The following is a 27,205-nucleotide window of genomic DNA, read 5'->3' as shown; positions in this document are numbered from 1 at the left end:
GCTGCCAGCGTTTTCCTGTAAAAACGACAGTCTTTTTTTAACAGTGTTGATAAGTACTTGCAGTCTCTTTTTGGGATATGAATAGTTTGCCTTTTTGCTCTCAGTTGCTTCAATTACTTGTAATGTAGAATGACTATATTTTAGCTTTTCTATAAATTGATCTACAAGATAATTTGAAATATTGCAGATATTTTGCGCAATTTTCTGCTTTGGGTTTGGGAGGAGACGGTCTTATTTAAGAAGACAAGGCCTGTTTAGGAAATCTGAAAAGTGATCTAGCAAACGTCATTTCACAGGCGATATTCCTTCAGACGCAGGTGCAGCTGGTGAACGCAGCTGGAGGTGACGTCACTCTGACAAGGCTAGGGGAGCGGGCTGGTACCAGGTTGGTGGCTGTTCCGCCTGCCATGTACTGCCACATGCCTGACCATGAAAGTTCTGACCACCAGAATAGGGGGGCAGGTGCGTCTCAGGAGAAAGCAGCCATGTGATTGTATTTAGATATCTGTGAATTAAATGATGACCCAGACCCAACAGCATGGTCCCTCAACAAGGTACTTGGTGGCATGAGAAAATACAGATGGAGCTGGTCTGTGAGACAACGAATTTAATGCAAATTTTGTGTTTATTGAACATGTCATTAAAACTGTCAGTGAATGCTGTTTCGTTTAGAATATAAAAATGGAAAGAATTAGATTGAGAGAGAATTTAAAGCCTCTTTGCCCCTCCATATTTTTTTGAGTGCCAAGTTGAACATAGCAAATTACGATGAAATTAATTATAGAAAATTGACAGTACATGGATAGAGAAATATTTGTCAAATTTGTCATAAGAATGATCATAAATTGAGCGACAGTACATCATATTTCCCCACCAGATTGACCAGCATTACAGCAGTAAACATGCCCTCACAGACAGTTGCTATACTTCCGTACTTGCTCACGAATCTCATCCCGCACCACAGTAACATTTTCCTTTAGCTCGTCCAGTTCCAGGCGCTGCTTCTGCATCTGCTGCTCATTATTTTTTAACTTTTTTTCCAGTCCTACAAAACAAACAACAAAAAAATCAGTAAGAATTCAAATAACAATTATAAAATTTGTCAAAAATGTAGTCGAATCTAGATTTTGCTTTATTTTATCATAGTAATAAAATTACCAAGTGTGAATTAAGTGGGGGCCATAAGTGGCACCTGATCTATGTGTGTGTGTGTGTATGTATGTGTTTATTTTCAGGTCATTGTCTGCCCCCAAATCAGAGTCAGTTGTTTGAGATGTTTCAGTCAGGCGGAAGGGTGTATCTAACTAATCCATCACTAGATTTCATAGAATTGGAAGGCACCTTCCTGGCCACACCCTGTAGATCCTCATCGACCTTGGTCAGATGGTCAGTGACATTCTTGGCATTTTTCAGAGCTGCAGTAGACAAACTCACTGTTCCATTGCATCCCTTACCACCACACTGGCTGTCTAAGCAAATGCCAACACTGCTGTTGTCAGGAGCACCACATACCTTTAGGGAGCATATTAAGAGCTCATCACAGCACAGAAACAGCACTTATTAAAGTTAGTAATGATCTTCTTATAGCTTCAGATCGTGGACTGGTCTCTATGCTGGTTCTGCTGGACCTCAGTGCTGCTTTAGATACAGTTGATCACAGCATCCTGTTACAGAGACTGGAACATGTGATTGGGATTAGAGGGAGCATATAGCTATGCTGCTATAGGCCGAGGCTGCCGGGGTCCAGAAACATGATCACCTGACAGGCCTCTGTCACCCCACTGGGAAATGGTCTCCCCTCCCCTCCCCTTTCCTCCTCTCCTCTCCTCTCCTCTCCTCTCCTCTCCTCTCCTCTCCTCTCCTCTCCTCTCCTCTCCTCTCCTCTCCTCTCCTCTCCTCTCCCCTCCACTCCTCTCCTCTCCTCTCCTCTCCTCCTCACCAAGTAGACTAGTAATGTTATTTCTTGTGGAGTTTTTCTGCCCCCCCTTCTGTATTCATCTACAGGTATTGCCGCCTTCAGAGCATGCTGACCTACTGACCTCCGACCCCACTGACCCACACAACTCGATTCTACCGGCAGCTTATTTTACTTACTTTACTTTTTATGTATTTCTGTATGTTTTTATATGCCCTATCTAATATCTCTTATCCTCTCCTCTCCTCTCCTCTCTCCTCTCCTCTCCTCTCCTCTCCTCTCCTCTCCTCTCCTCTCCTCTCCTCTCCTCTCCTCTCCTCTCCTCTCCTCTCCTACCTATTCTATCCTCTACCTGTCCTCCCCCTTCTCCTCTCTCTCTACCCAGCAGCCATCAGCAGGAGGGTCCCCCTACATGAGCCTGGTCCTGCTCAAGGTTTCTTCCTGTTAAAGGGGAGTTTTTCCTTGCCACTGTTGCTTATTTGGGGTCAGGCCCTGGGATTCTGTAAAGTGCCTAGAAACAATTTTGATTGTAACAGACATTATATAAATAAAGATTGATTGAGTTGTGAGCCCATGCAACCTTGCTTTGGCTCTCTTCCCCCTCAATCCCCAATGGTTTACTGACCCAACAACAAGCCACTGAGACCCATCTGGCCTGCAAATAGCTTCCTGGGTAATGTGAATCTCTCCTAGATAACTACTAGTGTCCGTATCCTGTTGTGATGCAGCATTTATTATATATAGCCAATGAAACTTTCTTGCCCCTTTTGGGATCTGGGCCTGTAGGTGAGCAATGAAGGCTCATTATGTGTAACCAAGTTGACCACATAGCTTTATTTGTTTTAAAGACAAATGGAAGCACTGGAGCCCCAAAAATCCCACAATCCTCCAGGTGCGAATACCTTATCCAGCAGAAGCCACTGGTTGACTGTGCATGCGACTCTGAAGTCATATAAAGGCTCTGCTCAGCCTTTCTCATCTCTCTTAGCTTCTACATCTATTCTCTAGTCCTCTCTCCAGCTGTGGAGCTGCAGCTAGCTGTCTCAGGCAGCCTGCTAACCAAAGCAACTGTGGTCTCCTTCCCCTCCACAGATGAACAAGAGCCTGCAGAGGATTCAGCCAGATACTGCAAGACAAGTTCAATCAGCCACCAAACAAGGTTTGCAGGTTAATCTTCTCAGCAACAGGAGCCATTGATCTCACCAGGACCAAGCAAATCACCTCAAAGGAAACTTTACCACCTTTCTAAACTGGGATTGCAACTTTTCCCAGCTTGGCTCCCCCACCAGGATCACCAGCTGAAGGAGCAACATACTGGAGTGATCATCTTTCCCTCCAGCACTGGTACCACCTACTGGTCTGAGTTAAAGTCTAGCTAACGTCTGCCTGGGCTTGGTGAACTCACTCCTCAGTTGCTCTCTTTTCTTGATGGCTTCGTTGAGGAGCTCTTCAGCCTCATTTTTCATATCCAGGACCTTCTTGTTGATGTTTGTCAGGTTCCCAGACTCCCCTGCAAGAGAGCCAACCTTCTTCTGCAGCTCCTGATACCTTTTTTCAGTGTCATTGAGGCCCTGGGAGAAGACAGAATATCTTCTCATGTTCCAAAATGGATTTTTTTCTATTCTAAAAGAGAAATCCTTTTTTTTCTATAAAAGCCCAAACACAGTTGAAATACTTACCTTTTCCAATGAGGATGCTTGCTCTGTAGCATTGTTAGCCTGGGTTTTAGCCTCCTTTGCCATTTCTCTATTCCTCCCTGTCTTGTTCCTCAGAGCTCCTGTCGCTATGGAGAGATTGTTTAAACGTATCATAATATCCATCTGCTTATCTTCCAGTTGTGTCAGACTTTCATACATCTAAAAATCACAAAAAAAAAGAATAAATATTTAGTCCACAATGTTATTTTTATAATGATCCAAAAATGGGTCAGGAAGAAATTGTGAAAAGCTCAATAGCCGTCAAATATTCACAACCCTTGATAGCATGCATTACCTCAGCAATCCTGGTGGCGTTGAGGTTAATGTAGACATTATGAAGAGCTGTTCTTGCTTTTTTCGCTGCCTCCTCAGACATGTCTAGTGTCTGCATGGTGTCATTGGCTCTGTCCTTTACTACCTCTGCTCGGGCCCTACAGAACACCGCCAGAATTCAGCCATCAAAACAGGAGAATGTCAGCTGTACAGTGCAGAAAATTGTTCAACTAACTAAAAAGTACAAATAAACAAATATTTCAAATATCAAAAATGCTAATAAGCAGTAAAAGGAACTCAAAAAAGGAGCAGTAAAAGAAGCTAAATAGAAGGTCTACTTAACCTGGAGCTGATTTGCTGATCTTTGAGAAACCACAGACCTTTTACTATACAATGCTGCAAAGTTAAAAAGAAAAATTGTCCTTTTGGATATTATCTTTTTTCTATTGCTTTTACAGACATATATTTGGGAACCGTCAGAGCATTGCTGAGGTACCATTGAGCAAGGCATCAAATCCACAAATGCTCACCTAGGGCGTTGGATTAATTGGCTAACTCATCCAGGTATGTATCCTTCCTTGTGTGAGATTATACTAGTAGAATTTAGACATTTTGAAACACATAATACACTTATTTACGTGTTACTTTTATATGTCTAATTTACTTTATGGTGAGGTCTTCAATTAAACTATGGTTAAAAAAACATTTTTAATGACGTCACACTGAATACATTTCACTATTAAAATACCCAGCAACACATATTTCAACAGCTGTTGGACTTCTTTTGTTGTAAACGGGAAGTCCTATGATTAGTATGTGCTTGATGTTTGATGACCACATTGATCAGGGGAATCTCAGTCAAATCCTGCATAATGGAGAGAAGGTTGAGAAGTTTCAAAGTAACATTTATCCCATACTTTGCATCTTTAGCTTGGGCAAGCAGCTCCTTGGCCTTGTTGATGTGTTGTAAACTGTGGTTCATAATCCCCTCAATGTTTGTGAGGTTGGAAAGACTGTCCTTTATCTGCGTGAGCATTTTCTCCAAAGTGGTCCTGGGCACCGGCAATTTGATGGACAAGACATGTAAAGCCACCTTCTCAATGCTACCTGGGTCTGCTCCCTCCTCTGGACAAAACATTTAAGGGACAAAAGAGAAAACTGGAGAGTAATATCTGCCATCTCGTCAGCTAAGGGTTAGTAAATCAAGAATTACGAGCCATTAATATACCCATCAGGAAATCTCTGATCTTCTTGATGAAATCTTTGAGCTTCTTGTTGCTGGTCTCAAAGTGTGTCTTCTTTTTCTGTGCTTTCTCCAGCGTATACATCACCTGGTTTTTCACATCCAGTGTCAGAGAGGCTATATTCTTGAACTGTGCACAGAAAACAAGATCAATAGCGGCCCGGCGGAAGGGTGTATCTAACTAATCCATCACTAGATTTCATAGAATTGGAAGGCACCTTTCTGGCCACACCCTGTAGATCCTCATCGACCTTGGTCAGATGATCAGTGACATTCTTGGCATTTTTCAGAGCTGCGGTAGACAAACTCACTGTTCCATTGCATCCCTTACCACCACACTGGCTGTCTAAGCAAATACCAACACTGCTGTTGTCAGGAGCACCACATACCTTTAGGGAGCATATTAATTATAGATAATTAACAATCTTCCATGAGAAAACACATTTTCTATTTTTAGACTTTCAGATGATTTTATTTTTGTGTGTCTGTCTCCAGAACACAATATCTCTGCATGACTTTAAATACTAGGGCAACATAATACTCAACAAAGGAACAATGTATTGATTTGAAAAGCTTAAACTGACCTTATGGGCCAGTTGATGAACCTTTTGGTCCAGGTCCTGGGCCTTAACCTGCAAATCTTGTATTGATTTGTTATGAGCTGCTAGATCCTGAAGAAATTTGTCCTGGCTGGCCTCCAGCAGGTCTTTAATGAGAGTGTTGGTTTTTTTGGATTCTTCAACAGGACTTTGTGCCCCTGACACAGTGGTGTTGCATTTCTCCTCAGCCTTCAGAGACTCTTCATGGTATTTCTTAACCTTCTGGAACTGATCTATCAGTTGACAAGGCAGATCATATAGTTAAAATCAATATTCACTGACACAGTGGAGTCAGAGAGGTTTCAGACCCAATTTTTCACATGGTGTCATGGTTATAATGCCCAAACTGATGCACCCTCGGTAATGTTCTCCTATCTGCTCATTGTATCTCTGGAGGACATTATTATTATTGTTGTTGTTGTTTATGTTGTGAATAAATATTTTTATGAAGAAGTCACATTTTGGAATTTTGGATTAAATCATGACTTAAATGGTTTTCTATGAAATCATAATGTATACTATAACTAGAAAATGAGACAAGTGGCAGTTTTTTACGAAGATAAAAATATTGACTAAAACTGGGTTCACCCTCTTGATCTGAACCCCGCTGCAACAGTTGTGGCCTTTGGCCTCTGTTAAAAGTTAAAATCTTTTTTTTCACTCCTGAACTATTTCTTCAATGAAGAAGCTCAATTTTTCTACATTTTTTAGATTTTTAAAATGAGAATATTTACAAACTAACCTTTTTTGCAATCCCACTCTTTTTTTAACATAGTTTTCCAATTTTTCTCCATTTAAACCTTCATATTTTTTATACTATCAGATTACCATTGCCACATTTCAGATAAAATCATGTTGATTTAAAGTTACAGTAAGATGTTTCCTTTCCTAATTGCAACGTTAAATATTTTCTATTGTGATAAACCTAAAATAAGGAGAGTGTAGATGCTACCTGCTAAACCGGAATGGTGGTACTCATTAATCAGCTGTTGTTTGTGAGCCACAGTGGCGTTGATGTCCCTCAGTTCTCTCTCCATTAGGGTCAACGTCTCCCTTAGTGTCCTGTCCATTTCTCCTGTGGTGTTGAGCTCTGTGGCCACACCCATCAGATGCACATTTGTAAGGGCAATTTCAGTCCTGGGTACACATGAAAAAGGATATAAAAAATATCTAATTATTATTTTTCTACCAACACAGAACCTCTAAAGGATATCTAATAATTACCTGAGGTCCTTAATTCTCTCTCCAATTAGTTGATTGATCTGCTGACTCTCACCTAAGTGGAGCAGGTTCCTAATTTGTTCCAGCATCATCTCCAGTTTTTTGATGTGCTTGTGCCCAACTCCTGGCACCACTGAACTCTTCATTATATTCCCCACCATGTCCTCTATGTGGTCCAGGTCCCGTCTGAGCTGGCAGACTGTGTCATCCCACAGCTGGAAGCAGGGGTGACAGTGGACACATGTGGGGAAAATGCCCATGAAACCTTGAGCACATTCGTCACACTGCTTCCCCTCCATTCCTTCCTTGCATTCACATTTCCCAGTTACTCTGTCACACTGGGCCATCTCTGAGCCCAGTGGATGGCAGTTACATTCTAAATGTATGAGGAGAGAAGAGGAGCAGGATGAAGGAATGGACGATGTAACAAGAAAAAAGCATCTGCTCATTTTGCAGTGCTTTACATTTCAAAACTTGGTTTGCCTGTGACATATGGCAACTTATCTCTGCTTTGCTTTTTAAGATATAGGTATGTTTAGTCATTTATCACCTATTGTAGTCTTTCCATCATTTATCCCCTGTTTGACCTTTATAACAGATCTATGTTGCTGATAGAGATTAGTGTTAGTCGACGTCTTTGGAAATTAAAAAAAATGTTCCTTTGTTTTCAATAAAGAGCATCTGAAAACATTAACAGTTGAAATCCCCACATCAATTTATGATAACCCATTCTCAGTGTCGTTGGAGGGAAACCTGATAAGAGTATCCTGAACTTTTCCACAAGCTGAGGTACCTTGACACTGCACACGTGGGTCCCCCCAGTGAAGCTGCTCACATTCAGTGCACTGCCTTCCCCCGAAGCCTTGATGACAGTGACACTGGCCGGTGAACTGCAGCGGACAGGCAGAGAAAATCATAAACCCACCAAAAAACATCCTCCATAGGTTCATTTTGGCATCAAATATCATGATGCAAGTGCTACCATGTTGCAGTTGCTTCCCATGGAGTGATCTGGGTTACAGTCACAGGGGTCACACCCTCTCTCCTGACCGTAATTCCAGTGGTTCGGAGCACACTGATCACAGTTGTGACCTGCAACATTCTCCCTACAAGGACAGGCTCCTGTCTGCCCATCACAGTGGCAGTGTCCATCACTGCACTCTGACTGGTTAGTCCCAGATATCACACATGCACAGCCTTAACACATACACACATACACGCAGTGTGAAAACCAATTTGTTTTTAAATCAGATGTGTGTATGCTGTTTTCACTCACGCCTGCAGTCATGTGCCAAAGCGTTCCCGTAGTATCCCAGTTGACACTGAGCACAAGACGGGCCATCGGTGTGGTCGCGGCACTTGAGACACTGGCCAGTTCTGTGGTCACATGACTCTGGGTCCGAGCTGTCAATATTGTCGTTGCACTGACAAGCCAGGCATTGACCACTGGCTTGTTCAGGGTTGCCATAGTAACCAGGAGCACACTGGTCACAGCGGGGCCCTGAAATTTCATGCATGAGTAAAAAGGTCACAGCAACATGGAATGCTCTAAAATTAGGATTTACCACTGTAGCCTTCTCTGCAGTTACAGATGATCTGGTTAGAGGTGTGGTCAGCTTGACAAGAGTGTGCATTGAAGTGACCCGAGCTCGGGTTACCAGGGCAGGGACAAGGCCGACAATGGTCACCTGACCCAAGCACTGGATTTCCAAAGAATCCTTCCACACAACTGAGAATCAATGAGACAATGGGAATAAATCAAGATGGTGAAAGAAGCGTTGACGACAAGAGAGCCCTTCTTACCGTTCACACAGGTGTCCTGCAGTGTTGTCCCTGCAGTCTCTACATTCTCCAGTGTGGGGGTCACACAGATCTGCATGGCCATTACACTGACAGGGGCTACAGCTGGGGAAGCCCCACTGGCCGGGCTGGCAGTTTGAGCACTGCCGACCCACGGCTCCCTGTTTGCACTGGCACTTGCCCGTAACTGAGTCACAGTGTTGGTTCACAGAACCCTCTGGGTGGCAGTCACAGGCTGGAAAAAAGAACCCACGCAGCAATTTAATGCACTCAGCTGTGTTTTGCAAATCACCAATCTCTCATTCAGGATTACATATCATTTAATTTATACGTTCTACTATTTAATGTCCACAAAACGATTAGCTGATAACTGCAGTATTCCGAAATGTGGGTTGCAGGCGTAGCTGCTCTTTAGTTACTTGGTCAATAGGCAAGAAAGTGGAAGTGCGTCACAGCCCATTGTGGGTAACAGTATGCGTAAAGCACAACCCGTCTCCAATAAAGTAGCATACAAAAACCCCACAACAAAATACGTGAATGTGGCAGCTAATCTGGTGTCATTATGGTTAATTAAAAAGGTGCTGCTGAATCAAAATCTGCTTGTTTCATGCCGGAAAGTAACAGAAAAGGTTTCAGATGTGACTTTGGGACTACCACACTAGCTAGCTTTCCTTCCAAAGGTTAGCTTGATCCTTCAACCAAACTATTAATGTGGCTATTTGTGGACAGTACCAAAGTCCCCAGAGAAAACCCAGGTGCTGTAAGCCTGAGGACAGCATAAAAACTCACAATCAAACATAGAATCATCTGCTGCTATGCTTGCTCCAACCCTTATGTTTTACTTTGGACAAAATGTAATGCTTAAAAAAAATGTTTTCGAAAGAATTCCAGAAAATGGAGTATATTGTTTTTCTAAATACAGTCAATCCCTACAATAATAATTTTTTTTTGTAAATTTAGGCTGCTGTTTGCAGAGAAACACAATTGTATACTAGATTGTTTAGATATAAATGGTAGATTTATCTTTTCTTGAGATAAGTTACAGTACAAAATATACAAATATCCAAAATACTTTCCAAACTCACCAATGCAGCCATTCACTCCAAACCCATAACTTCCTGGGGCACATTGGTCGCAGTGCTGGCCGATTACATAGGGTTTACAATGACACTGGCCTCCCACTTTACTGCACTCACTACTGAGGGAGCCTTGAGGATTACAATGGCAGGCTGCAAACAGAGCCAGGACAACACAATACAATTATATGAAAGGTCAAAAAGTCAAACTCTGTATGGCTTCAGCATTCACAGTCCACTTACGCAGGGCACCACCATGTATGATGGAGGAAATACTGCAGATGAGTTTGGAGCACATCTCTGCCAGAGCAGGCATTGGTGTGACCAGGAAGGAATCCATACACATGTAATGAATCATTTCCTGACGCCGCTGCTCTGCCTCAGGCTCATAACCATGGAAACCTGGAAGCTCCGTGTATTTGGGAATGAGAACCAACTATCGGGGCAAAGAAACAAAGTTTTAAATAAAACCTTTTAATGCTGTATAAACCATAAATCCTGAAGCACTGAAAGCTCTATTACTGACAAACAGTAGCATCAATGTAGTCACTAATCTTTCAAAATCATCATTATGTCAATGAAAAAAGCATGAAGAAGTTTAATTGTACTACCCAATCTGCATAATATATTGGTATTAGATAATCAATATGTTAATGCAAAGAGGTAGATGTGAGAGCAACCTGGGCTTTCACAACTCCCCAGCAGATGGATCGCCTCCATCCCAAACAACATTCTAATTTAGTACTTGATTTAAAATCTCAACCAAATCCAACAGCCATAATTTCCTGTTGGATTTCCTTGCTTTCTAGAGCCTTGCATTTTCGATAGCGATTATAAACCCGAATAAGATGGATTTTAGGCAATAATAGTATTATCTCACCGAGTCAATTAGAATAAAGGCAGTGAGGTGTCTGTATGAGACGCCATGGCGCTGGAACCTGATAACAACCACATAGCGATTGCTGGGCTCGAAACAGAAAGGTCTGGGCATCTGCACAAATCTACAGAAGCCGATATCAGAAAAACACAGAAAACATGAAGGTGAATGAAAACTACCAGGATTTAAGGGGCAGTGTAGCTCTAAAGTACAACCATCACTGTTCTACCTCAAATCATTTTCAAATCAATTTTAGTAAAAAAAAGATCGACAACCTAATTTGTATTTGAGAGTAATTCAATATAATTCTTAGTATTATTTTATGTGATTGCTGAATTTTTATATAATAATTGTATACATTATTTACCCATTCATTAAGGTTCCCTAGGTTCAGGACACCAGACAAGTAAGGTAAATTTCCAAATCTCCAGGTGAAAGGAAGGCTATTATCTGACTCAGCAGTTCCCAAACTGCAGTCCCCCCTCACGGGGGCGCCAGATATCCTAGCAGGTGCGCCAGAGCTTTGTCTGTTCTGGGGTTGTGAGGTTATATTAAATTATAATTTGTGACTATTATAGTCAAAAAGTCCCAATAACACACAATTGGAAATTCCTTATAAGCTAAGTTAAAACATATTTGTGGTCCAAATCTTTCTATGCTATTGCTATTGAAACTTCAGTCAGTCTCATCACATCAGAAAGCTAGCAGCTAGCCTTCGTCTTACTGCTTTCCTGCTCTAGCATGAAACAAAAATGGTATCCAAAAAGAAAAGAAAACCATATAGTGATAGTTGCTTCAATTTTGGTTTTTGGTCTGACTTCAAATCTGCTGTGACTCTTCAGAACGTTAGAACTCCTATCACCAAATCATTGGTTCAAAAACAAATAAAATACCACAAGAGGTCGGGGAGTGTGACGACAAGAGAGCCCTGTTGAGCAGACAGGCAGGGGCAGCTTTTGTGCTCTGTAATCTTTTGTCATATCTACACTGGAAACGTTAAACAAACATTTTAGAGGATGTTAAGATAGGATTCCACACAGCTGTGTGTACACCCTACTAGCTTTATGTACCTTTGATGGTGTGGCAGGGCCGCAGTGTAGAGCTGTTCTGTTGGGAGAAGGTTTCCACACCGGAGACTGGAGGGCAACAATACAGACGTAACACTTACCACAGCCTCCCAGTCCTCTGTAGACTACACACACACACACGCAAATATGGAAAGTTTATTCTGAAAGATCATAGCAAATCAAAAACACCTGAAAATCACCCACCTCAGGTTCATAGCGGATCATGATGTCATACTCCATTGCATAGGGAATGTTTTCAATTGTGAAAACTAAGCCGGCGCCATCTTTGACCCGGGCAAATCCAGGTCCTGTCCAGGACACCATGCGGCCTAAGCTGCGTTCTCTGTGAACGGTTGTTACATCGGGCTACATGGACAAAAGCGGATGTTTGTTATCCAACAAAACAAACAAACAAAAAATAATGACAACAATAAAAATCATTCCGGCAACTGGCTAATGGAGAAGGGTAGTAAATGGATTAAAAACAATTATTGTTATTATTATTATTAGGAATCAGCAGTTTTAGAAGGAACAACAATAAATGACATTATTAATACTGTTATTATGATAGTGTAGACAGGATAATATTTAATGTATAGTACTGTCTGTTGAAGCTGGCGAATACGTCTCAGTGCCACTCGCTGTTGCCGCAAGCTGGTTATGTGTCTGTGGTAACGGTGTCTCCTTAGCTGGTTGCTAAGGTGCTGAACACAGTCTGTCTCCGCTTGAGGACGAACTTTTCCCTGTGTGGACAAGAGAGGAAGGTTCATGCTTGACACAGAACATCTAAATGAGGGTTCTGAGTGTGAAGTGAAGTGAATCAGAGCAGAAAAAAATCACAATATACTGAAAACTACCAGAGCGATATGCCCTGTCTCACTCCCCGTGTATCATGAATTGGTTGTGACAGTTTTTTCTCCCTGCTATTGTCCGCCATTTTTATAGGTCATGTAAACTATAGGGATCAAGTTCTTCTTAGAAAGACAATATGTTGCATTGTAGTTACATTACAAAGAGTTGGTCTTTTGAGGCCCAAACTACTACACGCTACTGTAATCATTTTCCATCATCAGATCCATCAGATGCGCTAACACATTAGATGCTAGGAAAAATGTATCTATTAGCGTGAAGAGGCAACATTTCCAATCCAAAATATATCCAAGAAACAGAGTCTAGAAACTTCCCAACTGCACTGTGCAACGTAAGTACAGGTAATTCTACAGCAAGAGTCTGAAACTTGCGGCCCGGGGGCCAATTGCGGTCCCTGGAACAATATTTTGTTGCCCCCTACTTGATATCAAAGCTTGGTGTTTGTGCAGCCCAGGCCCACCTGCGGCCCACCTCATGCACCCGCATGAGTCGTTGCCCAGAGCGTTTTATTTTTCTTAATACTTGTGGGCTACCATAGTTTAGGCTCATGACAACAAGAATTAGCCATTTTGGTCACTTCAAATGTGTTTTGGGAGTGTCACCAGGCTGGAAAAAAGAACCCACGCTGCAATTTAATGCACTCAGCTGTGTTTTGCAAATCACCAATCTCTCATTCAGGATTACATATCATTTAATTTATACGTTCTACTATTTAATGTCCACAAAACGATTAGCTGATAACTGCAGTATTCCGAAATGTGGGTTGCAGGCATAGCTGCTCTTTAGTTACTTGGTCAATAGGCAAGAAAGTGGAAGTGCGTCACAGCCCATTGTGGGTAACAGTATGCGTAAAGCACAACCCGTCTCCAATAAAGTAGCATACAAAAACCCCACAACAAAATACGTGAATGTGGCAGCTAATCTGGTGTCATTATGGTTAATTAAAAAGGTGCTGCTGAATCAAAATCTGCTTGTTTCATGCCGGAAAGTAACAGAAAAGGTTTCAGATGTGACTTTGGGACTACCACACTTGCTAGCTTTCCTTCCAAAGGTTAGCTTGATCCTTCAACCAAACTATTAATGTGGCACCAGTGTTTTGGAGAGCACCGAGTGGCGCAGCCCAGCCTCACCCAGACTCTACCTCCCCATGTAAGTGGAGTTGAGTCTGTTCTAAAGGGTTTTGAACATGTGTTAGTTTTTCATGGTTTTTCACATCCATTAAACGGGTGCATAGAGGAAGAAAATAGTTGGAATTAGTATTGTAACAAAAAAATGTGATACGCTGAGTGTGCAAGCAACAGTACTGCGCTCACCGGTAGTGTGTGGTCTCCAGGGGAATGTCCAATAGCGTCTTCAGCCTCGTATTTATAGTAATCCAAGGGGGCACAGAAAAAACCAGACTGGACCGTTGAACACTGTCGGCCAGTCAGATGCTTCCTGCAGTCACACTGGCCATTCTCCATCATGCACCTTCAAATCAGATTAGCATGTTTTATTGTTATTATTTCTTCTTCTTATTATCTTATTTTTTCTTATGCTATTGTCTATTGTCCTGTCATTGGATGGATATACCTGTTATTGACGGCTCCACCAAAATCACAGTCACACGGTCTGCAGCCAGCCAAATCAGTGCTGAGGCCCCAGTATTCAGGCTGCAGGGACGCACAGCACACGAGTGAGGCTTTCGTTTTCGTATGATATTCTAGTGGAGCTAACTATTTGTTAACATTTCACAAAATATAAAAGATCATATTTAAATAAGAAAGTGATGAATGACTGAGAATTCAGTACATATAATAGAGACAAATTGTCTTTTTAAGTAATGCACCATACTTCTCAGATTGTATAAATTTTAACAAATATTGAAAGTCCTGATGGTAGCATCACCCATGTCATTAATTTCATGTCGACAGTTTTTCTTGACTTTTGTTTTTGCCACAATAAACACCCCGATCTACCATAGGTCTGCATGTATCGAAAAACATGCAAACTTGATAACGCATGCGAGCTGATCTGTTAACACTGAAGATCGCGTCCGTCAACTGAGTAAAAATAGCAGCGCAATTTCATTTAGTAACATGATGTGATTCATCAGACATGAAACTGACTGTGGTTGCTGTTTCTGCACGTTTAGCCCATTTAAAGCAGCTGCTAACTGGCACCATGTGAAGCACAAATGGCTGTTATGGCAAAGGAGGCACAGGTGCAATGACAGACGACAAGATAATCTGTGTGTGTGTGTGTGTGTGTGTGTGTGTGAACATATTTAGAATGTCACAAAAACGGATAATAGAGCCATATTGTCTATGCAGCAAAGCTTGAGCCGCTGGATGACCTCAGAGCTAATCTGGAGACAGATTTGGAGTCCCAAAAAGCAGCCATATCTTTTTTGTGTGCCTCCATAGTGACCTGCGGTAGCACACGCAAAGTCTCATTTACTTTTTAGTTTACTCATGCAGTGAACACTTGTTATTTGGGATTTTAGTAGATCAGGCTGTGTGTGCACGCTAATTAATAGCTATGTCTGTAAAAATGTAATAAGAAATTTTTAAAAAGACTTGTCTTTTAAGAGTTGCTGACCAGGCATTGGTTGCAGTAGCGGCCAGTCACGTATCGTTTGCAGGAACAGTCCCCACTTATCTGATCGCATGGAGTTCCCATCACAATGATCCCATGAGGGTCACAATTGCAAGCTAGATTCACACACACACACATGCAGATGATGTACATTTATATTCCAAATGCGAGATACAAGTTAGCCTCTTTCATTATTGTCCAAAAGTTGTAAGAAAAGTAGTAAGAAATTGAGTCATACATACATTCACAACCACGGGGGTTGTTTTGGCTCAGCCCATAATAACCTTCCTTGCAGTCATCGCAGCGCATGCCTCTGACATTGACTTTGCAGCGACACTGCCCAGCAATCATTCCTAAACTCAGATCAGTGTGGCTGTCACACACACCCCCCTCCAACGAGCCCACAGGGTCACAGTCGCAAGCTTGAGGTGCAACGACAAGGGTGTCAAGGAGAATAGTGCTTAATTTTAAAGCAACATTTCTTAAACTGCACAAGGAGATGCAACGTGCAATTATTCCCAACTCACCGACACACACTTGTGGGTCCCTGACATCCCTGTTAGGATCCTGGTAATAGAAAGGTTTACACATTTCACAGTTGCGTCCCATAGTGTTGTGCAAGCAGTCTTCACACACGCCTCCGCTGCTGTTCGCTGTCGCCAAGTATAATGCCATGTCAAAGCGACACTTCTTTGAGTGGCCATTGCAGTTGCATTCTGAACAAAAGGCAAAAAATAATCAATGAAACATTTCACTGTATTCACATTTACCCTAATTTTAGAATTTTTAAAGTATGCAGCACGAAAAATGTGAATAATTCTTGCTGCATTGCCTGCACAAACACAGCACACAGAGCCCTCACTAACCCATAGGTCAGTCATCCTTGATGTTATTGACATCGTGCTAAATCAAGCTGCATTTAGTCCGCACGGTCACCGACAGGAGAGCTTTGGATCACCGACTGTAGTGTAATTATGTGTGTTGTGGTGCCAGAGATTCCAAGGTGACTTTTGGCTTTATGAAGTAACCTTGATCGGTCATGTGGATTGTTTAGTTCATCTAAATCTACTTTTACAACTGAGTCCATCAGTACATGATACCATAAAGAAATCTTGGCTCATAGCAGAATAATGAATGCAAACTGTTAATACAGAAATAAACAGAGGTTTTAAAAAATCATATCAATCAAAGTCACAGCCCCACCTTTGCAGGTGTGTGGGTTCTCTGACTCAGCTGGTCTCCAGGGCAGGTCATTATGGAAATCTTTGCAGCGTTCACAATTCAGACCTTCTGTATTATGCTTACACTGACAGCGTCCATGGATCTAGCCAATTAGAACCAGGTGGTGATGTTAGCATAGAAAAGCTGACTCGGCAATTTAATAAGACATCGTCTAATGATAAGACCTCAAAAGTATTATTGTAGCTGGCGCCAGCTCACCATGCCACTCTCTCGGGCATCCACTCCTGGAACTGGAGCACATTCTGAAGCATGTCCATAGCAAAAGCAGCTTCCTCTGACTACCAGCTCAAAAATGGCATAGTAATATTTCTGCAGGACATCTGAGCGTCGATCCAGGAGGTCATCTCCAAGGGTGTTGAGCTTGGTAAAGTTAATACGCAAGTTGGTGATACGCAGCAGTTCTGTTAACACACACACACACACACACACACACACACACACAAAGGGGAAAATTAGACATTCATCACAAACCTGCACTGCCAAGAAAAATTAAAGGAACACATCAGATCTCAATTTGAAGTCAAAATCATAATATAAGGCTTTGGCAACATCTCAGGACATAAGAGTGGGCACTGTCATGTACTGTGGCCAGTGAGTCAAAGAGACTTCCCAGCCCTGTCTCTTAAATGCATACCTAGTGAAACTAGTGTACCAACCTTGGATGTCCAAGCTGTAAGGGTCTTTCACCTGAATGGCTGGATCTAACACCTTATAAATGACCTTAGAATACATGAAATGGGAGAAAGAGAAGGCAGAAAGATTCGATTTGAATGGGTTAACCAAAGGACATCCCAGAACACATGGAACATGGGTTCTCTATGCCCCAAATTGTCTTTGTCCAACAGTGACTATCAACAAAATGACACATTTCTTTCAGAGAAAAACAAAACAAAAAACCCCAAAGATCTCTGGCCCAATTTAATACATTCTTTAAAATAAAGCATAAAACCTTAAGTTTCCTATTGTAACACGGAAAAATGAAACGTCACATGAAAAGATCTGCTTATGGTACACAAGCAACATTAGCTACTATTATTTACTGCGTATGACAATACACAAAGGGGTATAATGAACAATCTTTTTCAATTTTTGAAGTAAAAGAAACCATTCAAAGCAGGAGCTACAGTGTTGGGGTTCTAGGTTGTGTCTGTCTTTGTCCTGCAGGGGGTGGAATGGAGCACAAGTGGGTGCAGCTAGCACTGCAGGCATGCGCACCTGTAGGCAAATTACATCTTGTTGCCTATTTAAGCAGGTTGTGCCTGCCTGTCAGTGCCAGGGTGTCTGTTTGTCTTGTGAGGTTGTTTGTTCATCTTCCTTGTCATGTGTTGGTGTTCTGCGTTTCCTGGAGGGCCGCCCCTGTTCCCTGTTTCCTGGAGGGCTGCTCCTGCTCCCTGTTTCCTGGAGGGCCGCTCCTGTTCCCTGTTTCCTGGAAGGCCGCTCCTGTTTCCTGTTTCCTGGAGGGCCGCTCCTGCTCCCTGTTTCCTGGAGGGCCGCTCCTGTTCCCTGTTTCCTGGAGGGCCGCTCCTGTTCCCTGTTTCCTGGAAGGCCGCTCCTGTTCCCTGTTTCCTGGAGGGCCGCTCCTGCTCCCTGTTTCCTGGAGGGCCGCTCCTGCTCCCTGTTTCCTATTGGGCCGCGTCTGTTCCCTGTTCCCTTGGTGCTATGCAGTCCTGGAGGGCTGCCCTCGTGTTCTTTGTGTGCCCCCCCCCCCCTCCTGTAAATAAAACCTGTTGACCATTTTACCACTGTGTCCTGGCCTGCATTCGGGTTCTGTTTAACCCTGTTTCGTAACATACAGAAAAGGATAGTGCTAATTTAGCACCATCTATTAGTTGCCTTGTTAATGGCATTGCAAAATGTATATTGCTGCACTATTTTTCCCCAGCATCTTATTTCTTACCTCTCCGTTGGTGGAGGGTTCAATATCAGAGTAGCGCTCTTCACAAATGATGTCACTGATGTGGCGCAGAGAATTTGCAGGGATGCCAGGAAAAGTTCTGGTGCAGTTTGAGGCAAAATAGCGGTAGGGACGCCATGTGCGACCAAAATCAGCTGAGCGCTCGATGATCATTGCTGCAGGCCGGAAAGTCTGGAGAAAAAGGGGTTTAAACACATGACTCGGTCCACTGCAGTTGTCTGTGATGTTTGGGCACATCAATATAATGCTGCACCTGCCTAGAATGTTTTACTCAACCCCAGTCACACCTGCTTCTCAGCCTGTTACACCTCTCGTGAAGACCCCGCCTGCATAAATGCAGCCTTGATTCATTCCCTCTTTGCCAGACTTTCCTGCTGACATGCTTTTGTGGTTTGGACTCAGCTTTAACATCCTCCCCTTGTTTCTTTCCAGTTGAACAAAGCAGCTGCCACGACTGCCAAATTTGCCTGTTGCAGTCTTGATTCCCATCTGTCCATGGCTGCTTTGTCCCCCCTGTCATCACACCCTATTCTCAGAGCCTTTGGTGGGCCGCAGCCACTATCTGCCAGCTTCCTGTTTACTCAGCCTGTGTGCTGCCAGCTCACCTGCTGTTAACGCAACTGAGTGACTAATGAAATTTGTCATTATCATTTGGGTCTAATCACACACACACACACACACACACATGTAAATACCTTAAACTTGATTATTAGATGTGTAAAGTGGAATTCAGCCTCCAGGTTTAGTCTAATGCTGACATTCTCTTGTCCTGTGGTAGAAATAAGGTGAAACACATATACCATCCAAATTTAAGAGTGACAAAACACACTCAGCCATACATGACAGCAGATAAAAGATATTTTCTACAGATAAAGAAATAGAATCCAAAAACAGGTGATATTCATCATTTGGTTGATTCACAGACCTACCATTGACAGATTGCCACCAGGTTTCATCTTCATTGCTGTCCATGAGGTAGATCACGTTGTCTATGCGGTGGCTGTTTCGGTGATTATAAGGGTCATAGCCGTGCTGAGAATTACACTCGAAACACTTGTCTGACTCCTGCCAAGGCAGAGGACAAAGTGGTTGGGATAGAAATAGATGGCATGTCAACATAAAACATATATATCTACCTACTCATTGGAGTCCCTACCTGGAGGTGACTGACAATACAGTACTGTTCTGGCCCATGTAGGCCACAGGTGGAAGTGGTAGATAGGTTGGCAGCTCGTCCAATCAAAAGGTTTCCGGTGGCAGGATAACAACCTCCTTCTGCACAGCCGTGAAGGCCTGATGGCTCCATTTGCCCAAGAACAACGGCAGCTAAAATTAGAGGCAGAGAAAGCAAGAATAATGGTCAAAATGCCCATATTAATAATCACCTGTTGTTATGATCTCAAACACTCCTTTAGAGGTTATGGAAATATCGTGTACATTTGACAGACACTCTGTTTAGGTTTTTAAGAAAATGTCGCTGAGGCTAGGATTAGCATACCGAGCCATCCCCACCAAAATCTGCCTCTCCATGACATATCCCTCATGCTGGTCCATTCTGTGCCCGTCCAAGAACATGTGGGGGCTTTACACACTGCCGCCAGTGTCGGAGCTTCAAGAGCCACCATGCACAGATGCATCAAGAACATGGAATACAAGTGTCTCACTTCTTGTGTTGAGCCTCTTTTCAACTGAAATCTAACCTTGACTAAATCTGAAAAGGACGGAACTGTTGCTCAATTATTTAAAGTCCTCTTTTCAGGGGAAACTATTTTCATTTCATTTAAGGTCTCAGAGTCTAGAGGCAGAATTGAGATGCTCAAAATCCCAGCCGCTGGAGCTCCAGTGTAAAGTTAGTGATGTTTGGGAGCGATGCTATTTGAAAGTGGAGCTCTATGCTTTATCAGGTTCAAGGCCAGTGTAGCCATCTATCTGGAGGTTATTGAGCACTTCATACCTCATTCTGCTGATCAGCTTCATGCAGAAACTGACTTCATTGTCCAGCTGAACGTGACACCTGTCCCCATAGTCAAAATGATAAATACCTGGTTTGAGGACCGTGAAGTTGCTGTGCAAACTCGTCTAACCTAAATCTCATAAAGAATCTCTGTGCAACTATGAAGAGGAGGATATGGGACACCAATATAGGATATGGGACACCAATCAGAGCTCCCTGGGCTTCCACAACACCTCAGCAGTGCCACAGACCGATCACCTCCATACTACATTGCTGCTGTCATTCATGCAGAGCCTGAACCAAGTATTGAGGCATATTCAATACTTTTGAGTCTGCTGTTCTTACATATTATTCCAGTCTTCTCAAATGCTGACTTTAGGGTTTTCATTAGCTGTAGAACGTAATCATCAGACTCCAAAGTGAGTAATAAATCTGTAGGATAAATGAGTTCCACTTTTGCAACTACTGAAATGAATCAATCTTTTGATGATATTTGAATTTTTGGAGATGCATTATTAATAGACACATGCTAAATGCATGTCATAAGATTCACAGGTTATTTTGATACAACCAAAAAGTGTAATGATATATGTCTCGGGCATAACGTGATGTTGACTTATAATATTAAATATGCATTTGTAAATAATTTGATTTGCAGTTTCTACTCACCCAGCATTAGGCTCAGATAAACAGCCATAATAGGCTGCATGGATACGGGTCTGTCCTGCTGAAAGAGACACAATTAATCAATAAAACACTTATATAGGCTGTGAAAATGCTTCTCTCACTCTTCTCTCTCTTCTCTCATTCTTGCTGTATATGTATATACACACACACACACACACACACACACACACACCAGAGGCTGATATAGCAGAATGATTCCTGGGATCATGATACAGTGTCAACAAAGAAACTGGGAAAACTTTTAAACAATTGTCAATTTTAGATTGTGAGAGACCAAACAAACCCCAAAAAAATCTCAAGGTCTAATTTTATTGTGAGCTGTAACTCCCAAAGAATCCATATGTAGATCAAGCTTCTCCTGCTTTGTTAATCATCAAATGTCAAACTAAACAGTCTTCTACTCATCAGAAGTTAAGCATTAGTGACAAGCAAACCTAGTTCTTTACTTACGCAACCACAGGTCACCTTAATCTTCTCTCTCACAGCTGTCCCTCTTATTCTGAAGACAAGTTACTCCTTGTACATGTGTGCGAGTCAATAACTATATTCAAGTGTGCAAGTGTTCAGGCTGCAGAGTGTATATTTACGCGTGCATGCACTTGTCTGGCTTATATGCCCCAGAATGTGTAAAACAAACTTGAAACTGATGGGAACGATGTGAAAAAAAGAGGAAATGCAGCCAGCCAATGGGATCGTGTACTGTGTGGGGGCACCCATCCCTTAGTTTCTAGCCTCCCTATCATTCCCTCCATTTCACTCTCCCCAGCTTGTGACTGGGCTGAATGGAAAGCTATTCTTATTCTAATTCCTCTGTCACTGCCACTGCCTGAAAGAGGAAAATAGTCTCCAGGGCTTTGGAATGCACCACCCCTATGTTTTTTTCTGGTGAAAAGTAAAGTATTTAAGAGGCAGAGGAGGTCAGAGTGAGAGAGCGGGAGGGAGAGAGGGAGAGGGGAAAGGAGCGAGGGAGGGGGAGGGGGAGAGAGGGGGGAGAGAGTGAGTGAGGCAGAGAAAGAGAGAAGGGGAGAGAGAGGGGGGAGAGAGAGGGGGAGGGAGAGGGGGGAGGGAGGGGGAGGCAGAGAAAGAGAGAAGGGGGAGAGAGAGGGGGAGAGAAAAGGGGAGAGAAGGGGAGAGAGAAGGAGGGAGAGAGAGGGGGAGAGGGAGGGGGGAGAGAGAAACAGAAACAGAAAGTTATGGGGCATGCTGGCATGAACTTTACAGTTGCATAGCTTGTTGCCAAACCCAGATCTGCTTTAAAATGATCAGTAACATTTTGAATACATTATTAATGATCAATTATAATTTAGAATAACTGATCAATTATAAAATGGGCAGGGAAACTGTGAGTTGTGTACAGTGTCGACTTTCATAATTTTGACTGCCTATCTATGAAAAACATAATGACATCATCTATTATGTCCATAATAGAAGCATGTCTTTGATCTATTGTACTGTGTCTCCTTCTCATTCATCTGCATTTCCCCACTGACATGTTGGTATCTCCTACTTATAAAGAGCAAAAAACCATCCTGTCAGTCTCATACCCTGAAGACCAGCAGGGGCCCAGAATAGAACTAATAACCCTGATTCCATTGGATGGACCACTCTACCACCTGAGCAGCAGCCCTCCAACCTCTGTCAAATATATAATCTGGTACAGATAAACTGTAGGAGAGAACAAAGGAATCTTTATAACCACTGCTCTCGGACCTTTGAACTCCAACACCGAGGGAGAGGCATACCTTACAGGATCAATTGGTCACTGCAAATTATGGAAGATTGTGCTGACAAAGGATTCCTATGTGGTATTGTGTTAATTATGTATGGTACACGTTCTTGAAGGAAATTGTTTGCAGGAATGGACAGGGAAAGTATTAAATAATAGTGTTAAATAAATTCACCTGAATTTTTAATTAAACATACCAAAAGTTCAAGCCTTGGTGCGGTCAAAACATGGAAGGTGTTCTAGTAGAAGGCAGAGGTGTCAGGACACCTAAAGAGCACTGTCAAGGAACCCTTGAGCAAGGTATTGAATCTCCAAATGCTCATCCAAAACCCTGAAATGAACCCCTCCAAAAGTGACTCATTCAGGGACGTTCCCTGCCTGGGATAGGCTCCAGCACCCTCCAGCACCCAGAGCGGATATAGCAGTCAAGAAACAGAAAACATGCATATCTCAGCGTATTTCTTTTAGCCATTTTATATATGTCCATATATATTGAAGGTTTCTGTCTTTTCTCTTTAATGCATACCAACATGATCAGAGAGAGAGAGAACAATAGAAGGACATTATCCAAACATGTTGAGCAGTAAACTAAGAGGGAGTTCAATGCCACTTCAGTGTTAGCTCAGATAAAGCCAAGCACTCTAACATTCTTCAGTTCCCATATCTGTGATCTGAAAAACACGATTACCCAGACTTCGAATTTTATGTGCACATCAAAGAAAGTTTTACAGTGTTTTCAACCAACAGACTACAATCTGAGACCCCATGGGAAACTGTTGTTGGGCTAGGTGGGCTAGTAAATCAACTCAGATCATTCCGGTTAGTTAATGGAGGAAGTAGAATGTTTGCTTTTGCAACATTTTGCTCCTGGCAAAATCTTTGACAGAATTCCATGTTCATACATGGAAGACACAACAGTGGGTACTTTGGGTTTCAGTGTCCTGCTCAACAATGTGTCAACATCAAATGTGCAGAAATCTGGAATCCATCCAGCAATTTTTTAACCACAGTACCACTTGAGCGACCCAAATTACATAAAACAAAATTACTACTTTAGTGAAGTAGTATTCAAATACTTTATTACTCTGTACAAAAGGCAACAAACACTTTAATTGGGTAACTTGTTGAATCTAATATGTGTAGTTCAATTTAAATTTCCAGTAAATGTTGCTGTCTGGAATATATTTCTTATATGCTGAGGAGTTTGTAACACTAAAAATTGTTGTCTTCATTAATGTTGAGCAGAGACGTCTAGGAGTGATGGACCATAGGTGAGAGTTGACATTACAAAAACTATTTATCTTGAGTGGATAAGGAATCACCTTTGATGGATTCAAAAGGAATCTTATATGTAGTCTTGTTAGCCTCCCTCTTTACGCTTCCATCATTGAAGACAATATTCAATTTTAACAAAAGGAAATGTTCTATGTGATCAGTAGAAATGTAGAGCTCACACAGACAAATAAAATCTATGATGTGTGGCCTGAAAGTCTCAGATTCCCCAGCGTTCTTCTTTAGCCAGCTGACTTATATATTTAAAAAGAATACTGTGTGCTGTCATTCAGAGGTAATCACAATCCAAAGGTCACCCCATCACTAAGTTTGGAGAGCAGAAACTGCTGTTTAACGGTGATGATAGTTGTCAAAGTTGTGATTAGTTGTGATCGGCTCCTCTTTATTTTAAGGGTTCGTGTCATTGATCCAAGGACAAGGACCATGAGAACAGGTCCCCAACAAAGATATAATGTCCTTGACAAGATATGAACAAGCCTAAACTTTTGCTTGTTGACAAAACTGGACAATGACAAAGCTGTTTGTGGATTGCACTCCAGAAAGTATTTCCTTCTTAAGCTGCGTGTCAGTGAAAGGTATTGTCCTTCATCTGCAGCAGATATAGTCGATGTCCTTCACTCCACTTCAGATTGTAAAGGAGAGCCGCGCTTCTTATTCTGGTAGGATCATCTGAACCAGTGTCGCAAATCTACTTTTTAGTCATCCCAAGTAAACAAATTTGTGTGATTGAGAAACCAGGTTAGTGTATATAAGGCAACTTTCATTCCAAAACCAGATCGCTCCGAATTTAATGTAATGCCACTAAATGCTAGTGTTGTTTCCCAAGAAAATCAATAGGACAAGTGGTTAAATTTCCCCTAAAATTTGATTAATCTCATTTTTTTTAATGCTAATCAGTTATTGATCAGTCCATTCCACCCCAAATGCCTATTTTGTCTTTCTAACAACATAACATAAAATAAATCACTGTTGTATAAATAATCTACAAAATACTCACAATCAAATTTCAATTTGTCACTATATACATGTAATTTCTTGTTTAAACCTTTACAAAGTTAAGAAATGCCAAAAAATGTATATGTATGTGCACTATTTGTGTAAAATGGTCTAGATTTAAAGTTTTCAACACAATAAATGAAAGAAATACATTAAAATACATTTGATTTTATAAGACACGGATCATTTCCAAATGCTACTTTGCTTGATTTATGCAAAAGTCTGATGGGCCACCAGAATGTAGTTTGCCTACCTACAACACTAATGTAAAATATTTGTGTGGGGGGGGGCTTACAAATCCAAAAGTGTATTAGTTATGAACTTCCCAGCCACCGCAGTAAACCCACACTAGAGCCTTTCATAGCAAATTGCGTCTCATATATTGAGAAAGGTGGAGAGACCATAGAAAAGATGTTAACTTACTCTGGACTCTTCTGTGGCTTTTTCAGTTTTTAGACAAGCGCAAACTTTCACCTGGAAAGGGTTGTCCCTCGCTCTGTCGTGGTGCAGTGGAGAATTCAGCCTGGCAGGTGGGAGGAGTCAGTGTCCAGCCAGCTTCAATGGCCAACAGGAGCGCGGAAAGCCCCTCCCAAAGTAAAGAGCATGCCCACTGTTGTTGAGGTGAAGACGGCCTGTTTATTAGAGACACAAGATGCGAAAAAGAATACCTTTTCTCTTCCTAGATATATGACAATTCCCAAATATTTTATTGTAGGTATCTGTAGATAGATAGATAGATAGATAGATAGATAGATAGATAGATAGATAGATAGATAGATAGATAGATAGATAGATAGATAGATAGATAGATAGATATTAACTACAATAAGAAGATTCCAACATTAAATTAACATGTGAATGTTGATCAAATGGAAACATTAGCAATAGTATGAGAAAAACAAGTATCACTGCATCATGATATAAGGAGTTTCTACATCTTGTGTAGTTTGAAGGAATGACAGAATGATACTTTATGATCATTGTGTGAGGCAGTATTTCCCTGTAGACACATGGATATATACAGCAAGACGTAAATGGCGCACTGCACATTATATTAAAATAAAAGTCAACCAGAGGACATTGGTCAATTATTCTGTGGAAGAACAAAACAACAATAGCATCTTTTCATTGTAAAAGCAATGTTCAGGATTCCCAAAACAATTCAAATAAACTTAATTCCTATTGTAGCTGCATATATAACATTTAAAATCAATAGCACAGACAGTAAAGGAAGGAAAGACAGTACATTATTTAGGTTGTTTTCCTTTTTGACCACTAGATCCCTTTCAGGGTAACAGGGAGGTTTCTGGATTTGTGAAAATGCACAGTAAACCCTAAATAAGTCACCAGCTCTTGCAGGGCCCCATGGGCGCAATTAGGGGTATGTACCTTGCTTCAGGAGTACCTTGGCAGTGCTCTGAATTTGTCCAGAACACCACCTTCCATTGTTTTGTCCATTAACTGAGACCCCTCCGCTTCTCTTCCCAGACCTACTGTACAGACTGAGCTGCCATCGCATTGAGATTCCAATCAAACAAACATGTACTTGTCTCCCCCCCCATCTCATACTTGTCATACTTGTGTATATGCGGTACATCTTTTGTGTGGACTTGTCAGCACACATTCACTTCTCTGTTAAATCTGTGCATTGTTGCTGTCTGCAGTGATAAGCTGTATTTGGCTGAGCTGTCTGTTGTCTCAACAGAGTGTCTGGAACACAAGTTGTAATTTGTCCTGTCAACAAGGAAACACCTGGAAGAGATGCGCAGACTCATTTTCCTGATTAACACATATTCCAAAAGGATAAATGAACAATCTCCAACCATACTTATCCCTCTCTTCTCATTTGAGCAGGTTTGTTTTCATGTCCGTTTGATTCCTTTTTAACTCCTTTCCACACTTTCTACCTGATATGATTTAATTGTTTGTTTATTTTGATGAATGGATCAATTTTGGACTTAATTAATCATTTCCAATGATGTGCGCAATAGATGTCACCTTTTATGTTATTGAAGCCACAGTTTTTAAATGGGAAAATAATAAAAAAAACGTCACTTCATATTTGTTGTTTCAAATTATACATATGTATCAAGAATTTAAAAAAAAATAAAAAATACAAACTTATCAGGGTGCACAATTGCTCTGAATAACCAACAACTTATTCACCACATCTACTC

The 27,205-nt window shown here is 41.7% G+C and overlaps 1 protein-coding gene across 4 annotated transcripts; it reads right to left on the bottom strand.

Annotated features, from left to right (window-relative positions):
• Positions 1 to 606: 606 nt before the first annotated feature.
• On the bottom strand, positions 607 to 27,098 carry lamb2l (laminin, beta 2-like). Of its 4 annotated transcripts, none has more exons than XM_011619471.2 (35): positions 25,452 to 27,098; positions 20,996 to 21,053; positions 19,529 to 19,698; positions 19,302 to 19,437; positions 19,068 to 19,141; positions 18,355 to 18,543; positions 17,114 to 17,177; positions 16,656 to 16,858; positions 16,419 to 16,539; positions 15,743 to 15,931; positions 15,458 to 15,637; positions 15,219 to 15,331; positions 14,211 to 14,290; positions 13,952 to 14,108; positions 12,371 to 12,511; positions 11,973 to 12,134; positions 11,772 to 11,893; positions 10,705 to 10,825; positions 10,068 to 10,260; positions 9,834 to 9,977; positions 8,752 to 8,983; positions 8,514 to 8,677; positions 8,225 to 8,449; positions 7,931 to 8,145; positions 7,742 to 7,838; positions 6,952 to 7,324; positions 6,680 to 6,864; positions 5,713 to 5,960; positions 5,347 to 5,517; positions 5,114 to 5,258; positions 4,803 to 5,010; positions 3,908 to 4,043; positions 3,595 to 3,771; positions 3,321 to 3,486; positions 607 to 1,045 (listed from the first exon to the last, which is right to left on the bottom strand). In XM_011619471.2, the coding sequence occupies exons 2-35, from the start codon at positions 21,033 to 21,035 to the stop codon at positions 909 to 911; spliced, it is 5,478 nt and encodes a 1,825-aa protein (XP_011617773.2). In that variant the 5' UTR covers positions 21,036 to 21,053; positions 25,452 to 27,098; the 3' UTR covers positions 607 to 908. The 4 variants fall into 4 exon arrangements, with proteins under 4 accessions (XP_011617773.2, XP_029689567.1, XP_029689569.1 ...); XM_029833707.1 differs by having other exon boundaries at positions 20,996 to 21,050; XM_029833709.1 differs by lacking the exon at positions 25,452 to 27,098 and adding an exon at positions 21,464 to 21,647.
• Positions 27,099 to 27,205: the final 107 nt, after the last annotated feature.

This window comes from Takifugu rubripes, chromosome 3, assembly GCF_901000725.2.
Source record: "Takifugu rubripes chromosome 3, fTakRub1.2, whole genome shotgun sequence".
Classification (NCBI taxonomy): domain Eukaryota; kingdom Metazoa; phylum Chordata; class Actinopteri; order Tetraodontiformes; family Tetraodontidae; genus Takifugu; species Takifugu rubripes.
Note: the sequence above shows the minus strand (reverse complement) of the source record. Positions and strands in the feature narration are given on the sequence as shown.